Source organism: Hippopotamus amphibius, chromosome 1 (genome assembly GCF_030028045.1).
Source record: "Hippopotamus amphibius kiboko isolate mHipAmp2 chromosome 1, mHipAmp2.hap2, whole genome shotgun sequence".
Taxonomy (NCBI): Eukaryota; Metazoa; Chordata; class Mammalia; order Artiodactyla; family Hippopotamidae; genus Hippopotamus; species Hippopotamus amphibius.
The window spans coordinates 224,801,671-224,824,839 of NC_080186.1; the positions used below are offsets into that span (position 1 = coordinate 224,801,671).

The window sequence follows — 23,169 nt, forward strand, 5'->3', positions numbered from 1 at the left end:
ATTATGTATTGCAAGGAAAAGTATTCACTATATATTGCTGAGGGAAAAAACCCAAATTATAAAACTGTAGTATTATATGATCTCATTTCTGCTTAAAATATGCATAAAAGTATATGGAAGGGTATACATACATGTATAAATTAATAGTATTTATTGTGAAGTTTGGGATCACAGGTGATTTAATTTACTTCTTTTGAGGGATCTATACTCTGGTCTTTCTACAGTGAATATCTTTTCTTTATATAATAAAAAAAGTGAAAATTTTACTTGAGGCAACCATGCAATTGTTAGTGTTTTCCTATTCTTATATTACTGAATGCTGTATGTACTCAGGGAAAGTGGTGAAGGGGAGAGAGAGAAGAAGAGAAAAAGGGAGGAAGGCAGATAGATATTTATATTGTTTACTATTTTACCATATATGTTTGTTGTGAAGTTCTACATTAACGATCTGAAAAGAATTTTCAGTGGAACATAGCAGTGAATAGTTAATGTTCACAAGATTGCAGTCTACTCTCATAGAATTAAATTTTTTTCCTTCCCCTTGGAATGCCATTTCTGTTGTGTAAGGAGCAGGTGGCATTCTTTTTTATAAGTCTCTCTACTGCCTTGTCAGACACAGCTCTCAAAACTGTTTTGCAGGCTAACCAAGCTTTATCTAACCAAACCCAAAATGGCATATGGACTTCATCCACATGGTCATATGAATCCTTTGGCTGGTAACTCCTGCTATGTATCTAATCGGTTTTATAAAATCTGTGTTTGAAGAAGGTTCCTATAGCTATAAGAGTGTGTGATGCTGTGGGATGAAGGAATGTAGCAGTAAAGAGGCTCCTTTAGCGGCTATACTAGAATCTGGTGCCCGTCACTACCACTATCAAATATTGGCAGTATATATTGCAATAAAGGAAGAATGCTAATAATTTTGGGTGAAAAATTTCTATCATGCATTTCAGCTTAGCTCTACTAATAACACTTCCTTAAATGCCTTGTTAGACAGTGAAATCTGGGAATGATTATCAAACACCATATACAGTGTTTACAATAGAATCATATTTCTTTTCTTTCTCTTCCCCTCCCACTTTTTTTTTTTTTGCATAAAAAGTAGAATGCTGCTGAATGGTACCCAAATGTCTGCTGTATACCATGCCAATACAGCAGCTCAGCCAAAAATGCGAATAGAACTGTTTGCCAAGTAAAAGAAAACATAACAAATTGGTAATGGTTTCTATCTTGACAGAGAATGAAAACGATCCCTCAATGTGTGGTCACTCATGTGGACACATAAAAATGTCTCAGAAGCAATCATTTTACCTCAGATAACAGACCCTGACAGTGTAGTACAGCACTGGCTGACGTTCACTTCTCAGAAAAGCGGCAAGCGTGACCTACAAAATAGTCTGGGAACCATGTAATTTATGCATAACACACATGCACATGCCATGCACTCATAATATTTGCTATAAATCATTTTGAGTACAAGACTTCTTTTTTCTGAGTGGAATGTACTTTATGAGGGAGGATCTAAATCAACAGAAACTTGATAAAGCTGAACTGGTTTATTTATGAACAGAAGTGATGCTTAACAGGTTGCAAAACTTCAATAGCTTACGTTGCAACAAAAAGACTGTATATAAGTGCCCCATGTATTCTCTAAGAATACTAAACGTATTTTAATTAGATGTTAGATAAAAAAATACAAACAGTATGTAGGTACATAGGGTAGAGTTAGGACTTTCTGGTTAGGTGACTGCAATTGCAAGCAGAAAGGAATCCCTCGAAGACCTTGCGATGGTTCCTTTACCCTATTTCCCCTTCCTTTACCGCTTATTTTTGTTCCCCAGATGAAGAACTAACCAATATCACTGACCAGTGATTTTTTTCCCCCCAACATGGTGAAGTTTTCCCATTTGCTTAACTTTCTAATGAGGATGTTAGAACACTGACTGTATTGTGAAATCACATCAAAAACAAGAATGACACTTACAAAAACACTAAATGATATCTGATGCTGATGAGGAATTCAGAATGAGAGGATACTGAACCAAGGGACTAGGAAGAACCTTGGGAAGTTAACTGGTCTTGCCAAGTTGAAAGTAAATTTGAATCCTGTGGGTTATGAGTTTCAAATGAAACTTCTGGGTTTAAATTTGTTGGTGACTTTCCTGTTCAATAAAAAAGGACTTAAATGGCTTATAAAAAGGTTAAAAAAAACTTACTGGGCATCAAACTGCTCTTACAAAACACCATCTTGATGAGTTAAGTGTAAATGAATCAGAAACACATGGATCGTACTTCCTTAAAAAATGCATATGGATTCAAAAATAAGGGGAAGAGGACTTGGCAAAACATTGTTTTGTGTGTGGTGGCTGAACCCAAAACATTTGAAAGATATTTTGAGACATTCAAAGAATCCAAAATAAAACTAAACCTGTCCAGTCACATAAAAAAACAGAAAGTTCTTCTGTGCAATGTGCACTTATCTCTGTGGGTCATTCAACACTCACTGAGCCTTCACCTTTGGCAAAGAACTATGGGAGGAGCCAGCTTCTGCCTTAAGCAACTTTGAATTTAAGTATAAACAAATACACATAAGTAATAGAAACCTATTAAAAGGGACCTAGGGTTTTACAAAAATTGGCATTATAACCCAGATCATACAGAAATTATATATTGAGAAATACACAAGTGCCTCCAGGGTCGTATGGTAGGTAGGATTAATTCCATTCAAATCATCACCACCTGGCCCTTTTGATTAAAGTTATATATAGCTGCAGAGTCTTACTTGCTTAACTGTTTTCTTAATAAGTGTTTTTATGTCTTTTTTAATATGTGTTGCAGCCCTCTTTCCTCCACCCTCTAGATTTGTGAGTGCTCAACAAATCTTGCTGACTGGTTTCCTGGAGGATGGGAGTGTTGAACAGAATTTTGAAATAGGGGAGAGATGCTGTTTGGCAGAGAGGAGTGAGGCTGTGATTCTGGGTTGGGGTAATGGCACATGTGACAGTTCAGAGGCTCCAGAGGGTGAGTCATGTGTTGGGGGTGACCCACTGGCTTGCTTGCAGCAATATGCCTGAGCCAGGGTGCAGTGGGAGGTGGAGGCAGTTAGGTGTGGGGAGGCCTGATACACTACATGTGAAGTCAGCTGGAGGACAGAGGCGTGTGATAAGAGAAAGCACAGTTTTTACTCTTTTTTTTTTTTCTTTCCTTTTTGCCAGTATAGGATAAAGTGCTAAGCACAGGACACATACAAGTCATTAGTCCCTTTATTTCTTATCAGTGTCTTAAAAAGCTGAAAAATATCCAAAGATAAAAATAAGTTAACTATGTATGTATTACTAGGATCCTGTAGGCCATAATTTGAAGAGGAACTTAGCAGGATTATGAAATGGACTAATGAGTTCTAAAATGTTTGTGGGAAAATGTAAAAAAATTAATGACTCAGAATCTTTTAAGGCTGTTTTCTAGCTGTTTAATGTGAGTTATCTTTTCCACAATATTAGAAAGTTATTTATGGCAAGGATAGTGTCATATTTTTCCTACTGGCTAGCACAATACTGGGAATACACAGAGCACTAAATAAATGCTTACTGAACTAAAATAAAGTAAAAGGGCACCGAGGCCCTATAACGATGAGGGTATAATTGAAGGTAAAGTCTGGGGGAAAAAAGGGATGATACAGTAGAAATGTCCTAACAGTGTCTCTGCTCTGAGCCTATTTGTTCATGGTTAAAATAAAGACATCAAAGGACTTACCATCCTTCATCATCTTCTACTTCTGTTTCAGAAATGTCATTTTCAGGAGTTTCAGCAATTGCTTGAGTCAGTTTAGATTTAAACTGGTTCAGCAGCACAAGGGTCTGAAATAACAATTAAGACTGCTAAGTTTCCTGATATAATTTCAGAAGAGACACTTAAATTTGGTAGAAAGGAAAACATCCTTCCAGGATGTAAAACACTTAATTTTTTAATTTTGAAGGAAAATAAGAAGACTGCCTTCCAGCTGCAACAGTAATCGACATTCACAAACCTTGACGTTGCCCCATTTGCATTTGCACTGACATTTTCCCTCAGAGATATGTGACTATTTTCTGATTTGGGGAATATAAATTTGTTTATATAGAAGACATTTAAACTTTAAAATGCATGCTTACTAATAACTAAGTTTTTAGTGTCTATAAGATAGGGAGGTACTTCACTAAGATGTGAAATCAAAAACAAAACACCAAAAACAAGTAGTATTTTTCACTGAACAAACTTCCAAAAATGTAAAATTGTCAATGTTGGGGAAAGTGAAACGAGTGAACACATTAATTGTTGGAAGGTGGGTAAACTGGAGTGACATCTTTGGAAAGTTTCTTATATGTGTCAGAAACTTTAAAATGATCATTCCCTTTGACTCAATAATTCCAATCCTGAGAATACATGTAGAAAAACAACCTGAAACACTGAAAATGGCGTATGCAAAGGATGTGCACTACAGCAATATTCATACAGGTGAAAAAGGAAACATGTTAAATGTCTATTAATAAGGAACTAGATAAATTTGGTAAAAAGCAATGAATATGTGATTACACTATTATTAAAATTATATATATGAAGTACAGTATTCTATTGTTAAGTGAAAGAAGTAGGATATAAATACCATGTTGAGTATGTTTTTATAAAAAAGGGACCATTTCTCTGATATTTTTATTTTTGACTCCCACACCCCGTGTAGATAAGAGGAAACAAGTGCCTGAAATTTTAATCACATTGTCCCTTGGCTATACCTTAACAGTTTGCTTCACAATTTGAGCAGAGAATCTGAAATGAGAAAAATGTTTTTTTATTCTATAGTTTTAAAAAGTACATAACTGGTGAAATAGGATAAAGTACTACCTGTCTAAAAAAATCAAGTTTCTAATTAAGACACTGGTACACTGAATTCAGTACTAAAATACAGTTGATCCTTAAACAACATGAGGGTTAGGGGCACCAATCCTCTGAGCAGCTGAAAATCCACTAATAACTTTACAGCCAGCCCTCTCTCTACATCGGTGGTTATGCAACCAACCACGGTTGGTCTAGAACTGTAGTATGCAATTACTGAAAGAAATACGCATATAAGTGGACCTACAAAGTTCAAAGCTGTGTTGTTCAGGGGCCAACTGTACTTACATTTCATAAGGAAAAATATGTATGATAGTTCAATATGTGAATAACAAATATAATAGAGTCATGGTAACTTCGAGGCTTCAGAATTTATCTAAAATATCATTAAGACCACAGTTCATGAAAAAATTAAGTAGGTTTTGGTGGTCTAGAATCTAAGCTCAATAAAGACAGGTGGTGTCAAAATAACTGCAAGAAACAAAGGTAGTTATTGCTAAAAAAACGACAGTGAAAAGAGCCTTATGTGTTTCTGCAAAAGTTAATGCCCACATGGACAACAGCTGAAAATATACACATTACCATAGTTGCTGAATGAGATGAGTTTTAAGGAAAAACTATAAATTCCTATAGAATATCCTCACAGGCATTCTGAGGGCTGCTAGCTTGTTAGGGTTTAGATATTTTATCTGTTTCTAGAGTAGCAATTATAGGACTAAGCTCTTCAAATAATGTTAACAGATAAAGAAAACATCCTTTGTTTTAAAACCTTATTCGCTAAAAAAAACCTCTTGCCTACAAACTTTTATTGTATTTGCTTTATATTAAGAAAAGAGATTATTGTAGAAATATTAGAAAACAAAGAGAAGCAAAACAAAAATATCTATTATCCCACCACTAAGAATAAGTAACCATTGTAGACATTTGGTATACATCCTCAAGGCTTCTTAAGTGTTTCTGTGTGTGTATATATCTATATATTATATAAATATATATCTTCACATGTATATCTCTGTACCTATCTACCTACCTACCTACCTGTCTATTACTTAAAAGCAAACCCCATCAATTTCTGATGGTGGATTTTCACACACTTGGAAACGTCTTTTCTGAGAGAATAAAAAAAAGAAAACAAAGGACCTCTCAGTGGAATAAATTTTAAAACTTCCTAGAAAATTGTGCTAGACCTGGATCTTATTCTTTTGAGTTCAAAGTGGCAAGGCAGTCTGTTTTTAGAGCCAATTAATGTGCTATTGGCATTTGCTCAAAGAAGGAGGACTGGGACTATGACAAACAAAACACATCCTCTTGGCCTTTCTTAACATCACCTATATTCAAGATTGGACTTTCTCTAGCTGCATTCAAAAGGCAAGAAAGGACACTAGGCAGAAAAGCAAACACTGCAGAAAAAAGGGGGCACAATATAGGTTGAAGAAGATAGCATCTGCATGGAAGTGTTTCTGTTTGGCATCTGCAGGGGAATTAGTCGTCTGGCTTTTGCTGAAGGAAAGGAGGGCCAAACCCTAACAGCATGCTCTTCAGCACAGAGCAAGCCTTCCTGGCATGAAGAAGCAGTGTGGAAGGGGCCTGCCCTGGCAGACTTTGTGCGTGCATATCCACACAGAGGAGTCTCTCAAAGAGCCTCTGTGCCGCCAGTCCTGCCCCAGGACCAGTCTACTCTCCATTCTGCAGCCAGTATGAGATCATATCACCTCCTTCCTTCGATGGCCCCATGTTGCTCTTAGGGTAAATCTCGACTCCTTAATATGGCTCAAAAATATCTTGTGTGAACTGGCTCCTGCTTACCTCTCCAGCCTCATCTCTTTCTTTCTCTTAGTCTAAGTTCCAGTCATACTTAACACCTTTTAGTTCTTTGCAAAAGAGGTCAAAGACTCCTCATACACTGTCCCTTTTGTCTAGTCACGTATCTCCTATTCAGCCCTCAAAGCTCAGCTGACAAATCATTTTCTCAGGGAGGCCTGCCCAGATTCTTATGCCATGTTAGGTCCTACTGTTATACATTCACATAGTTTCCTGTATCTAACCTGTCATAATGCTCACCCCCTTTTATTGGTATTATTTCACTGCCTCTTTTTCCTGATAGCTCAGAGAAGACAGGGATGTTTCTACCTTGTTTACCATCAAATACAGTGATTACGGCATGGTAGGTTCTTAATAATTATCTACTAGGAGGGAAGAAAGAGGAATGTAAGAATAAGAGTGATCCTTCATATCTTTTGGTACTATATTCAGAGGATTTTGTGATTCCATGAAAACAAGGTAATAAAGTACTTCTTCTTAATTTCATTTGATGTGCCATTTCTTCTGAAAATTGCACGTTAGTTCTCTGTAATTACAGTTTCCTATACCTAAATTCCTGTTGAATTTTCCCTATGATTATTTTCATGCTAGGCACTGACGCATGATCTTCCTTACCAGTAATTAGGTGTCATTTATAATATAGTTCCTGATTAGATTAATTTATTCAAACAGGCTTGGGCCTTTTAATTTACCTTTATTTTGCCTGTTTTATTTATATGCCAAAAGTGGCATGTTCTCATATATATATGGTAGCACCAAATATAAGTAATTTCAGTCTGCCCTCTAGGTTTTCAACATAAAAAGCTGCTGAAGAGATTCATTTCATCAAGTGCCAAGTGCTGCATGGTACTGACTCCCAAATTGTTGAGCTGGCTTTCTACCTTTTTTATTCTTGATTTCTGACAATCTTCTTATATTATTGCATAAAGAATCAGGAATTACTTTCAGTAAGCAGAGTTTTGCAGTATTATTTATGGTAGAAGTCAACTAGCAGACAAAGTGCCTTATTTACTAGCACTGTACAATTTCAAGTGGAGATGGCTAAGCAGCAGGTGAGATGCTGATCCAGAAGAGATACCTTCATCATTTACAATCACCATCTCATACTATTAGTCAAAGGTTCTACCTGAGTATCTGGTAATATGTGGTTTTACTATGTTCCTGTGTTTAATAAGGGAGTACAAGGTTGAAACCTGAAAGGTTTAGGTTTTATGCTTTTATGTATGGAAAGAACTCTATCATCCAGATCTTTGCATAAGCGGCCAAGGTCCTTGTCACTTCACCCTATATTAATATATCCTTTTCCATTTTTAAGAGGTAATGTTTCCCCTCGTGTATAAACAAATTAGGCTCCATTAACAACACTTGAAGACAATTAAAAGGCAATGAACTGCATATGGCTTTTGGTTTGTGAAGTTACCTGGTCTTCCCGGGAAGTTCCCTTCTTTGCCTGTTGCTTCCTCAAAGCTTCGTACTTCTGCTTTTCTCGTCTGTATTCTGCAACAGCACCATCTGGAGCAGCCTCTTCCTCTGAGGAATAATAGAATATTCTTAGGATAAATAGTAAAAAGGCTTTATGGAAGCTCCATAACGATTACCTATATTAGAAAGTGATTGATGTTAATTTATCAACCAATTTTGTAAACATCTTTTGTATATACTGTACTATTGTAGTTGTTCTCACTTGTATTTATTTGACTATAAAACCACCTATCTCACTTTTTTCTTCAGTTAATTATCTTTTTTTTTAACTTTTTATTTTATATTGGAGTATAGTTGACTAACAATGTTGTGTTAGTTTCAGGCGTACAGAAAAGTGATTCAGTTATAAATATATATCTATTCTTTTTCAAATTCTTTTCCCATTTAGGTTGTTACATGATACTGACCAGAGTTCCCTGTGCTATACAATAGGTACTTGTTGGTTATCCATTTTAAATATAGCAGTGTGTACATGTCAATCCCAAACTCCCCAACTGTCCCTCCCCCCAACACTCGCCCCTTGCCTATCTCACTTTTAAAATAAGTAAGATATTCCTAAAATTCAGCAATACCATTATACATCATTCCCTTGCCTAATAAGATATAATCTTTCAATATTAGTTGATTTTCCAATTACCTGCCACTTTTGCTCCCCACTCAAAACAATAACAACAACAACAAACAATTTCAATTTAGTGGTATCATAAAATATAAATATATCTAACAAAAAATCAGGACAGTTATCCAGAAGCAGATAAAAATAATTTTTACTACATTAGAAATTAGAAAAAAAAAAATCTATGGATTTGATCCTGCAAAATTCCATATAAAGATTAGATAACCTCTGGGTTCACAGAATACAAGTTTGCCTCCAATAAAAAAAAAAGGACTAACATTTTACAATACTTTATATTTATATATATTAATGAAAATTTGTGACTTAAGAAGAAAAAAAAAACCCTATCTCTTCTCATCTTTGGCTGGCAAACCAAGATGAGCCAGTTTTAATCAAGAATACCAGTAATCTGGGACTTCCCTGGTGGTCCAGTGATAAAGAATCTGCCTTCCAATGCAGGGGGGTTACGGGTTCAATCCCTGGTCAGGGAAGTAAGATTCCACATGCCAGGGGGGCAACTAAGCCTGCACACCACAACTACTGAGCTTGCATGCCTCAACTAGAGAGCCTGCACACCACAACTACAGAGCCCACATGCCCTGGAGCCTGTGTGCTACAACTAGAGAAGAGAACACCTGCACACCACAAGTAGACAGAAGCTTGTGTGCCGCAACAAAGAGCCCATGCACCGCAATGAAAGATCCTACATGCTAAAATGAAGATCCCGCGTGCTGCAACTAAGACCCGATGCAGCCAAAAAATAAACAAACAAATAAAAAGAATACCAGTAATCTTCCTATTCAAGCCTTGGTTTGTTGCTTGTCTCTTTGTTACCTAGTTTGAGGAACATAATTAAAGTGTAATATATAATCAGCCATTTTGTTCAAGAGACTAATTAAAAAAAAATGTGTGAACTAAGAAACAAGTAGTCTTTTTATGGTTACCTAATATGATTTTGATGTTGGTCAAAGGGTCCAAAGATTCAATTATGTGGGATAGTTAAGTTCTGGAGATCTAATGTACAGCATGGTAACTACAGCTAATAATACTATATTGTATAATTAAAATTTGCTAAGAAATTTGATGACCACACACACACAAATTGTAACTCTGTAAGGTGATGGATATGTTAATTAGGTAGATTGTGGTAATCATTTCACAATGGTTTCTCTAGTTCTTGGTCTCCTGAAATTTTTAATTGTCTGGCTTTAGGATATCTTTCCTTCACAGCTTGAGAATAGCTGTGAGATCAACTGGTCTTTCATTATATACAGCTGTGATACCAGCCAGGATTAAGCTTGCTAAGGTTCCATTTGGACTGCATGGAAACTGTAACCCAAACACTTCTACATGGTACACAGAGTCAAATGCAATGACATCTGCTGCACAAATCCAACTATGTGAAAAATATGGTCAAATCTTCTATTTCCTAACTGGGTATATCATACCAGTATAAAGTACTTCTGTTTGTTCACAGCACATTCATTTTTCATGCTTTTATTTCTCAACAGTGTACTGTGAGTAATTTCCTTAGCTCCATATTTCAGTTCACTAAGTCTCTGTTTAGTTGTATCTAATCAGTTTTTAAGACATAAACTGTCATTGATTTTAATAATTATATCATAAAATTTTAGACACTTGTTATGTTTATCTTTCAGATTTTTCTTGCGGATCCTTCTATAACGTCTTCTGATTCTCTCCCCAGAGTGGTCATCTCACCATGTGCTTTCAAATTTTTGATTGTGAGTGTACCTACAGCTCGAGTTACATCTCTGTCAAGCTCCATAGGAATCCTTGGCATCCAGGATTATGCCAGGGTTACTAGAGAGAGCTTTTGCATTTGTTTCTACCAGGAAAGTAAGGAGTTCCATTAGTGCACAGCCATTTTTTCCCAAGTTAATTTCCTGGCTTAGGATTCCTGTACCATATAGGTAGTGTACATTCAGACTTTATAGCTGTGCCTGGTAGAGGTTCATAGTTTTGATTTTTTTATGATAGACTTTTTTTCTTTTTTCCCTCCCACACACAGCTCTGAAAAATGACAAGCTTCTTTGTGGCCTTCCTGATCAGATGGACAGTTTTTCTAGTTTCTTCTTATCTTGATCCAAGACTATATCTCTATCCGAGTGTGAAATTAAAACCCCAGCTTCTAGCTATCAGAACCAGATGGTTCCAGTATCCCCCCTGGGCAACTACAGTGTCAATTTGCCACTTAATGCTCTGGTTATGCCTCACCTTTGTTTCTGGTACCTAGGAGTTTTCTCTTCTTTCTTACCTTCTCTCTCTCTCTCTTCCTCTTTCTTTCACTTTCCCTCACCCTACTAGCCCCTCTCTGTCTCTTTCAAGCTTAGCTAAGTATTTTAATTGGGCTGGATCAGATTTTATGCAGAATTTCTATATATTTGTAGAAGGAGGAAGTTTGGTCTTAACTCAGTCCATGTTGCCAGAACAGGAAGTAGCACATTCACTTCTCATGTGCTTGAATGCCCCTGAATAAACAAAAATTGAGTAAGTGATCTGATAAGCTAGTTTTAGTCACACAAAACTAGCTAATAAAATACAAAAGGAGTTTGAAAAAATCAGTTTCTTTAAGTACAGTGTGCTCTACTTCTACTTTTCTTAAAAATCTCAATATAAGCTGGATGATAATTTATAAATAATGACATAGTATAACTATTTATCATTAACTGAAATTTCTATAAAATATATGCTAAATAAATAGAAATGAAGAATGGCGGAAAAAGAACATTTACTAAATCCCTACTATATGCTAGGTACCATGCTAAGGGTCTTTGACTATCCATGAAGAAAGTATCTATAAACCTATTTTACAAATTAGGAAACAGGATAAGACCACAATTAGAATATACTAAAGCTGGAACTTGAATCCAGGTCTCTATAATATTAAAATCCCACACTGTGCCCTACTGTCTTCAATTAAAACTTCAGAAAATAAAATCTAGTAAGTGTTTGGTAAGTGTCAGGCATATGCCTGACACTCTAGGAAATGTTATGAATGATATCTAAACGATATCCATACATGATGCAGGCTTTTCATTTTATAAAGTAATCTAAAGGGTAAAATAAACATAATATATGTAAAAATAGTTAATAAATCAAGCCATTGATTGTTAAGTATTATGTTGCTGACTCTTGGGTAGAATACTAGCCACCTAGAGAGGGGTTAAAGCTTACCTATGTTATAGTGTTAGAATAAAAAAAATTAGTATCTTAGTGACCTCTGAGATAAAATTAGGAAATATATATAAAAGGATTTGGTGACAAGAATGTCCAACATCACTATAACCATCAATTTACTACTAGAGCATCAGTTTACTAGAGCACCAGAACTTAGCTAGTGTCCCATATGGATTAGCAGCAGAACTTGGGGTAAAACTTATGTTCTTACTCGTAGTTTTGGTGACAATCTATAGTAAGACTAAAGGTTCAATACTGCACTTTCCACCCTGTGTGTTATAAAGAATGTCTCTAACTCTTCCCTAAGAACTAGTCAGAAGCATAATCTCTGCTCCACTCTAATTGAATCTCTTCATTACAAAACCTTTTTGTTCTGAGCATAAAGGGGTGATGACTACTCAATTATTGGTTGCTTAGCTAATGAACCAATGGTATCCATCTATTACAAATCTCACTTTATAGATAAAAGGGCTTATACTCTCTGTTGTCTCAGTACCAGGCAGAGCTCAAGGAGCTAAAAGCTTCAACTAGCTACACATTCATTCATTTTTTAAAAAGGTTTAGTGATTATCATGTGTCAGAAACTGTTAATAAAGCTACTTATAAATGATTTTAAATAGATCTAGATGCACTATTTCAAGGAAATTTTTGAAAAATTCCCATAATAAATAAAAACTTTTATATAAATAAAGGTGACGTTAGTGCTAATAGTAAACATTTGAAAACAAAAGGGATAGACTTTAGTGGATACAGAAAAATACCAAAGCTACTGACATCGCATCATACTTTGTATCTCATCATACTTTCTGGAAGCTACAAAGTATGTTTTTATCAAATTTTATATATACCAGATCTTAAATTAATTCTAGGAAAAGTACCAGACTTGAAAATAGCTAACATGATAGCTAACATTTCAAGTACTCACTATGTGTCAGATAGTAGTACCCTGAATTACTTGTTTAACCCTCATAACCGACAACCCTATGAGGAAGGCATATTATTAACCCCGTTTTGCTGATAAGGTAACTAGGGCAGTAACTTATCTCAGGGATTATAAACATGGGAATAAAAAACCATGCAGTCTAGCTCTAAAGTACAGCTTCCTAACCAGCTTGCTTATTTCTTTTTTATGTCTGAAATACAAGAAAACTTAGAAGAAAGTATTCCAATTTGACATAAAAAGGCATCAGGTCCCCATATTGGATGTGTCCTGATGAAATAAAGTCCTACGAAAAAGGTCCTGTATTCCTCCCACACCATAATAAATGGGCACTGCAGTCTGCCAAACAGTGGGTTAATGAAAATAACCTCCACCTAGAAAGAGTCCTTTATGGCTTTTCTTGATTCTCTTTAATTAATCATATATTGCCCTCATTTGAATTTTTAAACACTTTGTAGCTCCTAACTTCTTTGTCATAACTGCCTCTTTGTACTGCCCCCTTGGCTATAAATTCAAATGGCAGGGACAGTGCCCTGTTTGTGGACTAGTATATTCCTTGCATATAGTACGTACTCAGTAAATAGTAGCTGAATGGACAAATGAACATAGTGATCATTTTTAGATCTTAAATTACAACAGTGGTCCATGGTTGTCTTATAGCTCTTGCTGGACGGAATGGCTCCTTCAGAGCCTTGTAGGTTAGGGCCCCTAGCACTGGAGTCCCCAACCCCCAGGCCACGGACTGATATGGGTCCACGGTCTACTAGGAATCAGGCCGCACAGCAGGAGGTGAGCAGTGGGCAAGTGCGAGAAGCTTCATCTGTATTTACAGCCACTCCCCATTGCTTGCATTACTGCCTGAGCTCTGCCCCCTGTCAGATCAGCCGCAGCATTAGATTCTCATAGGCGTGTGAACGCTACTGTGAACTGTGCACGTGAGGGATCTAGGCTGAGCACTCCTTATGAGAATCTAATGCCTGCTGATCTGAGGTGGAGCTGAGGCAGTGATGCTAGTGCTGGGAGCGGCTGCAAATACAGATTATCGTTAGCAGAGAGGTTTGACTGCACAGAGACCATAATAAATCAATGACTTGCAGACTCATATCAAAACCCAGCAGTGAGTAGCAAGTGAAAAGAAGCTCAGGGCTCCCACTGATTCTGCATTATGGTGAGTTGTATAATTATTTCACCATATATTACAACGTAATAATAATAGAAATAAAGTGTGGAATAAATGTAATGCTCTTGAATCATCCCCAAACCATCCCCCTGCCCCCTGCCAGTGGAGAAACTGTCTTCCATGAAACCAGACCCTGGTGCCAAAAAGGTTGGGGACCGCTGCCCTAGCGTACAAATACTTTTTCAATAGATAGCGGCCTAATTAAGTTGAGTTGTAAGGAATTAGATAATTTCTGATATTTGTTAAACAGAGCTGAGAGGAGCAGAAGTCAACTTGAAGGCAGTTATCCCTGATTAAGCCCTTGAGCACTGAGCTTTCTGAGTAGAATCCCTGTAAGAGCTGCAGCCATTCATTGAGGCTTCATTTCCTTGAGGAGCTACTGGGGATAAACTACACATTCTCCACCTCAGTCAAAACGCTGTTTTTTGGTTTGTTTTAGTAAGAAAATCCGTTATAGAAATGACAACTGTGGTAATATTTTGTGACATTAAAATGAGAGCCTACATTAATAGTTATGACCCGTAATATCTGAGTGAACCTGTACTAATTTTGTTTTACTGATAATTGAAAGTGTTTAGATGGTATCTTTAAAAGGTAAGAAGAGAACTGGCTTCTCTATCCAATGAAACTGCTCAAATAAAACTAATTCACAGTAAAGAAATTATTTAATGGTGGTATCTATATGCACATTTATGAAGACTAGGCAGCAGTTTAGGTGAAGATGGCAGCAGTTTAGGCGAAGATGACAACAGTTTAGGCAAAGACTGGGCTAAAAGTTTAACTTTTTCTGTACTGTGAACTAAAGTAAGAAATCTACAATTTATTAATTTCATTTAACCAATTTTTATTTTCAGCATATTTTTAATTCTACAAATCAAACAATGCTGGCTCCATCTGGTGGTCAAAATAAGCCTCTATAGCTTCATGAAAGTTAGTCAAAAGTGGTTAAACAATTTCAGGACTACGTGAAATAATAGGCTTGAACATTGAATACTGAACATTGAGGTATGCTTCAACACTGAACATTATGTGGAATTGTCTACACTTACACAAATTTTTTATTTTTCTTTCTCTGTTGTTCATCTTAGCCTCATTTCATGTTATTTTGGAGCTTAAAATAATTCTCAAAAGAAAGTAATATAGAGTATTTTCCTCTGTGTTTTTCTATTAGCTGATTTAAGAAATGTGAAGGTAACAAGTTACAAAACAGTTAAATTTAGCCACATTTTCAGACTGTATTCCATTTTGTAATATAAACTATAAAAATACTGATTTTCAGTTGTATTTTCCATTAGGCACTTCTAGGAGAGGTGGCTAGTGAATATATGATAGTTCATATCTAGGGGGGTCTGCATATTCATATTCTATTGGCTATTTAATCTTAATTTTTAAATTTAAATATTAATACTAAGAAGTTCTTAGTAATAACTTGCTCATTTTACAGATGAGAAAACTGAGGTTCAGCGAGGTCACATGATTCTGCTAAGCTGGGAACATCAGAAACCAGATTTTCTGATAACCCAATGCAATTTCCTCTCTATATATACACTGCTATGTGTACTTTCTCTCTGAAGGGCATAATCACTGCAGCTATATTTCATTACAATCTAACAATCACTTTGCAATTCTATACAGTTGTCCCTCAGTATCTGTGGAGAACTGGTTCCAGGACTCTCAATGCCCATACTAAAATACAAGGATGCTCAAGTTCCTTATATAAAATGATAATAGTATTCGCATATAACCTATGTACATCCTCCCTGTATATCCTCCCATATCCTTTAAATCATCTCTTGATTACTCATAATACCTAATACAATGTAAATGCTATGTAGATAGTTGTTGGTGTGCAGCAAATTCAAGTTTTGCTTTTGGAACTTTCTGGAATTTTTTTTTTCCCCAAATACGACATACCCAAGGTTGGTTGAATCTGTGGATGGGGAACCCATGGATATGGAGGGCTGATTGTACATTTATAGTACAGTGTGGCCATTTATAAAATGGCATGAATACCCAATATAGGTGTAATTCTCTAATTAGAAGTTTCCTTAATTTTTACCTTTATTACTTACCCTTAAGATATTAGTAATTAAAAAAGAACCTTATTTTTAAAGTCCCATTCCTTTCCAAATACAAAATTTTGTCCTTTTTTGGGGGGGTATTATATATTGCTTTGTTGAATTTATAATTCAAACAGCAGTCATGTTGGTAATAACTTATAATAGCACATAAAATAATTACCAAAGTATATATTATACTAAAAATCAGTTCAAATAAAGTTAAGTGAACTTATTTAATAAATTAAGAGATAGAACTTAGATCGGTAAAGACAGGTTCTGAACGTTAAACATTACATTGATTTAAATTAGGCTTGTCTTATCTTTTACTAATGAAATTTTTAATTATATAGACTATCTGATAAGCTTTTTATCAGATGTTTCTCCATTCTTATTAATAATGATCACAGGGCTTCCTAGGTGGCTCAGTGGTTGAGAATCCGCCTGCCAATGCAGGGGACATGGGTTGGATCACTGCTACAGGAAGATCCCACATGCTGTGGAGCGACTAAGCCCGTGCGCCATAACTATTGAGCCTGTGCTTTAGAGCCCGTGAGCCACAACTGTTGGGCCCATGTGCTGCAACTACTGAAGGCCACGCGCCTAGAGCCTGTGCTCCGCAACAAGAGAAGCCACAGCAATGAGCAGCCCGCGCACCACAACGAAGAGTAGCCGCCACTCACCGCAACTAAAAAGAAAGCCTGTGCGCAGCAAAAAAAGACCCAACATGGCCAATAAAATAAATAAATAAATTAAAAAAAAAAATGATCACAGATTGGGGTGGGATGAACTGGGAGATTGGGATTGCCAAATATACATTACTAATAAGAAAAAAAAATCAAATTGTACACTTTAAATATATGCAGTTTAGTGTATTTCAATTGCATCTCAATAAAAGTTCTTGAAAAAAAATAATGATCACAAGAAACAATTACAATATATAAACAGTTAATATATAAACAGTTACTCAGAATTACTGAGGGACATGAATGGCTTCTCTTCCGGGGGCTCCAGCTTCCCACCTGTCAGCTACAGTCTGTGCTTCCGCTCACTTTTACCTCATTCCCCCTCACAGGGTCCTCGGGACTAGCACAAGGTTGACTGATGTTGCCCCCAGGCCCCTCAACAGAGCAGCTTTGTACTTCTCCATATGGTGTGACCCACAATTCTTGTAGTTTGATGGCCATTTTGATAACATCCTTAGGTTGCCCTGTCATTCTGGATGTGGAACCTACAAATTATATACTCTGTATTGTAGCAATAAGAAAAAAGCCCCAAATTCTTCAAGATAAAAAGATTTCATGAAGCCAATCAAGGAGGATACCAAAGAAAGAATTGCTATCTAAAAATCACCTAAGGCTATGATTACCAAGCAAATTCAACACTGCAGAATATCATGCTTGCTAACAGTACTTAAAGGAGGGTTCTATTATTTTGTAGTAAACTCATGAGGTACTTTTCTTCAAGTAATTATGAGAGTTTCCAAACTGGTTCAAAATAGGCCTTAAATACTTGCATGTGTGGTATGTCAGACTAGTCTTCCTGTCTTCTATGTGACTGAGGAAACTGAAGCAATAAAGTGGCTTCTAAAATACAAGTATGACCACTACTACCAGCACCACCACCTGTTTTGAGGACCCAGCATGTCTGAGATAACAATAGTGAGAACTCTCAGCCTGCTTTCTCACTTAATGCTGCAACAACAAAAGCCGTATTATGGTCTCCATTTTATGCATGAAGAAACAGAGGTTCAGAGAGGTTAAGTATCTTGCCTAAGGTTATATGGCTAATAAATGATAAAACAAGGGTTCGAAATCAGAGCTGTCAGACTTCAAAGCCCATGCTTTTTCCATCCTGTTATACTGCAGACAGTTGTGGGGGGCAGGGGGCACTGTTATGTATGAGAGCGAGGGAAACAAACGCAGTTCTGATATTGAGGAGCTTATAGGCCAGGAAATAGATAAGACATACTCTTTAACTGTGCAGTGGCACAAATGACATAGGAGAGGTCCTGATGAAGTACTTATGACATTTATGCAGAGGAGGAAGAGGGAAAGTTGGGTGGAGGAAGTGGCAGTATAACTGGGCCTTAAAGGAGAAGTAAGATGTAGCCACAGCGGGTAGAAGAGACAATATAACCAAAGTATGAAAGTAACATAGTGCAGGATACACATGAGGAAGAGGAAAAATGTTTTGTGAAAATGAAGATTGGGTAAATAAAATGGGGAATATGGAAAATAAGATAAAAATCTGATCATGAAAGGAATCTGAACTTCATTAGAGGAAGCAAGGAGTGAAACGGAGCAGGGCCCTACGGTCTATCCCCTCCATGTCCTCAGCCTGCCTTTTGTGTGTAGAAAAACTTTAGCTAGAGAATAAGTTTAATCAGAGAAGTGAGAAAATGCAGAAGCAAAGAAAAGCAAACAGGACCAAACAGTAACAGTTTAGTCAGTAAGCAACGCCAAGGACCTTTAGTTCCTTCTCTAGGGCTATAGATAATATTCTGAGCCATATTCTGTGAACTTGTGAGCTGTCTTTAAGATCCTAAAACCCCCACCAGGTGGAAGAAGTTAACTACATGATGATCAGGCTGTAACCATAACATAAACTGCCACAATTTCAAGAATTTGCCTCAAAGAAATGGAAACACATCGACCCTCGGAACTAAAGACTAACTGTACCTAGAACAATCAAGATGACGCTGATCAGATCACCAATGACCAATTTCAAGATGACTGTCAGAGCGGACTGTACTGTTTCTGCATGTAGCCAGCCCCCTCCCTCCTCAGCCTATAAAAGCTCTTGCCCACTGGTTGTAGGGAGGGGAGTTGGCCTTTGGACAGCGCCCCGCCCCCCCACCCCCCGCCCCGCCCCAGTTGCTGGCATCCAAAATAAAGCAAAACTTTCCTTTCCACTAACCTTGCATTTTTATTGGCTTTTGAGTGGTGAGCAGCCGGACCCTACTTTCAGTTACAGGAGGAGCCACCATTTATACCTTGCAGGTCACAAGTGTTTATGAGCCTTTTAGAAGATGAAATGAAGTGTGCTGAATCACCCTAGATTGCTATGTTGTTTGAACACATTTCTAAGAGATTTTTAAAAGGGTTTTTCTTATTATGGTACTAGCTTGAGTTACTTAATAAAACTACAGTTCCAAGTTTCCTGACATCCACACTTCTCTTAATCAATGAAAACAATGCATTTCCCAAGTTCAGTGACAAAGAGAGCAAAGGCAAGTGAGTAAGAAAGAGAAAGACAAAGAGAGAAACCGACTCCCCATATCTTGTTGGGATTTTCCCCCAATTATTTTAGGAAGAAACTTTGAAAACTATCCTGGTAAAATAAATTTCCCACATCTATCAGAATATTCTAATTTAAATGTGAAAATATGTGCCATTATTTGAAAAGATCATAGTGTTTCTGGCTCTGTTCAGTAGCTCAGATGTTTTTTACCTGCCTAGACTGTTCTATAATCTGGTTCAGATTTTACCCCTTCTCCGCTCCCCCCCCCCACATCTTTAATGATATCTCTAACAAGCTACAGTTTGAGAGGAAGTAAGGCTAGAAAAAAGATGATCAAACTATGCTTCCTCTGAAGTTGACTGTGTCCAAATATGCTTTCTGGTACCTGGGGTTAGAGGGAGAGTTGGATGGGGGTCACCTTGCTCAATCTTAGTGGTAATGCTGTGAGCTGTAGGCCAGTCCTCAGTCTGCTGATTCTGGCTTCAAGCTAACAAGTTATTGCTTGTGGCTTCTTTTATTTTATTTTTAAAGGAAACAATGCTTTGCAGTTTTATACAGTAGTGGAAAGAATATTGGACAAAAGATCTGACTGTTCAAATCTACTGTTTAGGTTAGGGTGAGTACTAAATATCTTTAATACTTTGGTTTCTTTATTTGCAAAATGGACACAATAATACTTGTTTAATCTACTTCTCAGGACTGTTATAGAACTAAATGTAATGAGGCATGTGACAGGATTTTGTAAACTATTCATGTTATATAAATATGAGGTATTATTTGGCAGAGAATACAGGGTACCACATTTTATGTCTATAAGCTACTTTATAGTTATGGTTCCCTTCAAATGATTAAATCTCATTTGAAGAGGCAAGGAGTAGACACAATATTTTTCATTTTATTAATGTCGTACTTGAGTAAAAAAATTTCTGTATATTAAATCATCTTTTCAAAGCACCAATAAAACTTATAATTGGAAGAAATGTGGAAAATCCTTTTGTGACATGCAATATCAGAACAATTTCTATTTTTCCAAATTTGAATGTTCAAGGTAGCATTCTTATTATGAGGCTTACCTATAATTCTGAATTTGCTTAAGAATAAGCAAATCTGCTGGCATGCTGGTAGGAACGAAAATGCTTTGCTACTCCTATCTTCTACTTGTAGCTAACATACAAATAGTGCTTTCCATGTGCCAGTCATTCTAAGTGCTTTATGCATAATAACTCATTTAAATATAATTAGGAAGTAGCTGCCACTAGAAAGACCAGGGCATGACACTTGGGAACCTACCATTTTGGAAGAAGCTGAAAACTAAAAAAGTATGTGAAGAGTGAATGTCAGTGAGCTCTCACTGAAAAGGGCACCGCAGTTGGAGCCAAGCTGTGAGTTCCTAGAGGGCAGGGACTTTTCTGCTTTGCCATTTTATGTCTAGAGCCTAAAACAGTGCCTATATATTTTTGGACATTTGATAAATATTATTATAATGAATAAATTTTTTAAAAAAGGAAAGTGATATTTCAGAGGAAAGTGTATTCCCTAAAGACAGTAATTGAGAGTGCGAAATGGTAGTGTGTCAAAACACAGTAGGCTAAAAAACTGATTGTCTCAAACCATGAAGAGCTGTGATGACTAGAAGCTATCTTAGGCTTAATGTCTCTGAACATTTTTTATATGGTACGCACAGCCAAAAGATGATCAGGAAACGCTAGAAATACAGTACTCATCAAGGTGGTTTATCAACTAAAGTTAAAGTCTCTGAACTCTACAGCACAAAAACACATTTGCTGGAGAAAAAATATGATTTAATAATTGCCTAAGTTTTCAAATGGCATTAATTAATCCTTTAATAAAGAAGGATTATTTTGGTTTGTTTGATTAATTTTATAAACTGAAATCGTTACCAGAGCAATCTCACACTTTTTCCTTGGTGAAGTGGAAAATTTCTCACCCTCTTATTCTGGATTAGAACATAATTACAGACACATTCTCACTGATTAATTTTTAAAAAATCTTTGGCTTAGTCATAAAAGAAAGCCAACACATTGTATGGCCAAGGTTCAATATTTTGAGTTAGCAACTCCACATCTATTCCCAGCTTTGTCACTCACTGGAGTAAAGGCTTGAGTTGACCTCACAAATGCTTTGTCTCTATTTTCTTAGATAGTAAAGTCAGTTTTAATTACTATTGCTTTAAGAGTATATAATGTAGTAAATTAATCACTGTGATATGCTGTTAAAATACCCAGAGTAATGAGTGTGAATAATAGAAAAATAAGCAAGCCAATCTTGAGAAATATTTCTGAGAAACTAAGTTGATTGGATTCTATCCCAACAGTCTGCCCCAAATCTTCACAAGATACCACAGACTAGCAAATTCTTTGGCTGTAGCAGAATAAATATTACAACCATTTTCTCTTCAATCACAGCCAAATTGGTAAGAACAAACAATTATTATTCTATATTTGTTTCATATGCAACTCAGCACAATATGAAATAAAGGGTAAGGGACTTCTCCATGAGTTGTAGAAGGGAAAGTACACAGGACTTATTTTTTATGTTATTTTCCTATAGCAGACTCAGCTCATCTCCTTAAGTCACAGAAAATACTGCAACTAAGATGTTCAGAAGTATACCAGAAAAGAGTGGTAAATAGGAAATTAATGCTGCTAATTCTTGGTTGTGATTATTTGAAAAAGCCCAAACTATAAGTTTGTTTCTAGAAAGTATTGTAGTATCATGTCTAATATACACTGCCAAATAGTACACTTGACCCTTGAGCAACGTGGGTGGTTAGGTGTGACAACCCCCAACAGTTAAAAATCCGAGTATAACATTATAGCCAGTCCTCTGTATCTGTGGTTCCACCTGCACAGATTCAACCAATCACAGATCACGAAGAACTGTAGGATGCAGTTATTGAAGAAAATCCATGCATAAGTGGACCTATGCAGTTCAACCCTTGTTGTCAACCGTAATAATAAAACTACAGACTTACATATTAGAATAAAACCTTAATATTATTTCTTAGGTGTTCATACACACACACACACACACACACATATACACACATACATATTTATATATGGAGAGATAAAGAGAATACAGATATTCTCTCATTAAGCCTTAAATTATTACAGTGAGGGAGAAGGTAAAAATGACTACATGAAAATTCCTTTCTGCTTTAAGTTCCAGACACACAACTTGCAAGACATACAAAGGTGCCATTCTTTCTCTTATTTCCATGCACTTGCATGCATTGTATCTTCTGTCTAGAACACCTTTATTCAGCTAACTTATCTGAACCAGTAGCCTCAAAAATGTGTAAAAGTGAGAGGTTTCTAGAATACAAATGACCCACTGAGAGGTGAAAAAAAATGTAAGAATGCTATTTATATTTCATTGTATCTCTTAAAACTATTATTTTTGGTGTATATGTTGTACATAATATCTTCATTCAGTAGTACCTACATATGAGTCATAAACACATTTTTAAAATACATATATTGGAAGTGGTCACAATTTATTTTACAACCAAAATGTCCATCAACTGACAAACAGATAAACAAAATGTGTATCACCATAAAATGGAATATTATTTTACCATAAAGAGCAATAAGGTGCCTGATATATCCTACAACATAGATGAACCTTGAAAACATAAGTGAAAGAAGCCAGTCACAAAAAGCCACATATTATATGATTCCATTTATATGAAATATCTTCAACAGAGAAGTCTATAGAGATGCAAAGCAGATTAGTGGCT

General features: G+C 36.3%; 1 protein-coding gene across 4 annotated transcripts in view; it reads right to left on the reverse strand.

Annotated features, from left to right (window-relative positions):
- The window catches only part of CWC27 (CWC27 spliceosome associated cyclophilin), a 216,939-nt gene that overhangs the window by 43,080 nt on the left and 150,690 nt on the right, over positions 1-23,169 (reverse strand). For all 4 annotated transcript variants that reach the window (XR_009054770.1, XR_009054771.1, XM_057742584.1 and 1 more), the window contains 2 exons: positions 8,111-8,220; positions 3,754-3,857 (listed from right to left, as the gene is read on the reverse strand). Coding sequence is in view for 2 of the 4 variants with exons in the window: in XM_057742584.1 (XP_057598567.1) it covers positions 3,754-3,857; positions 8,111-8,220 (214 nt within the window). In the remaining 2 variants the exon portion in view is untranslated. The remainder of the gene's footprint in view (positions 1-3,753; positions 3,858-8,110; positions 8,221-23,169) is intronic.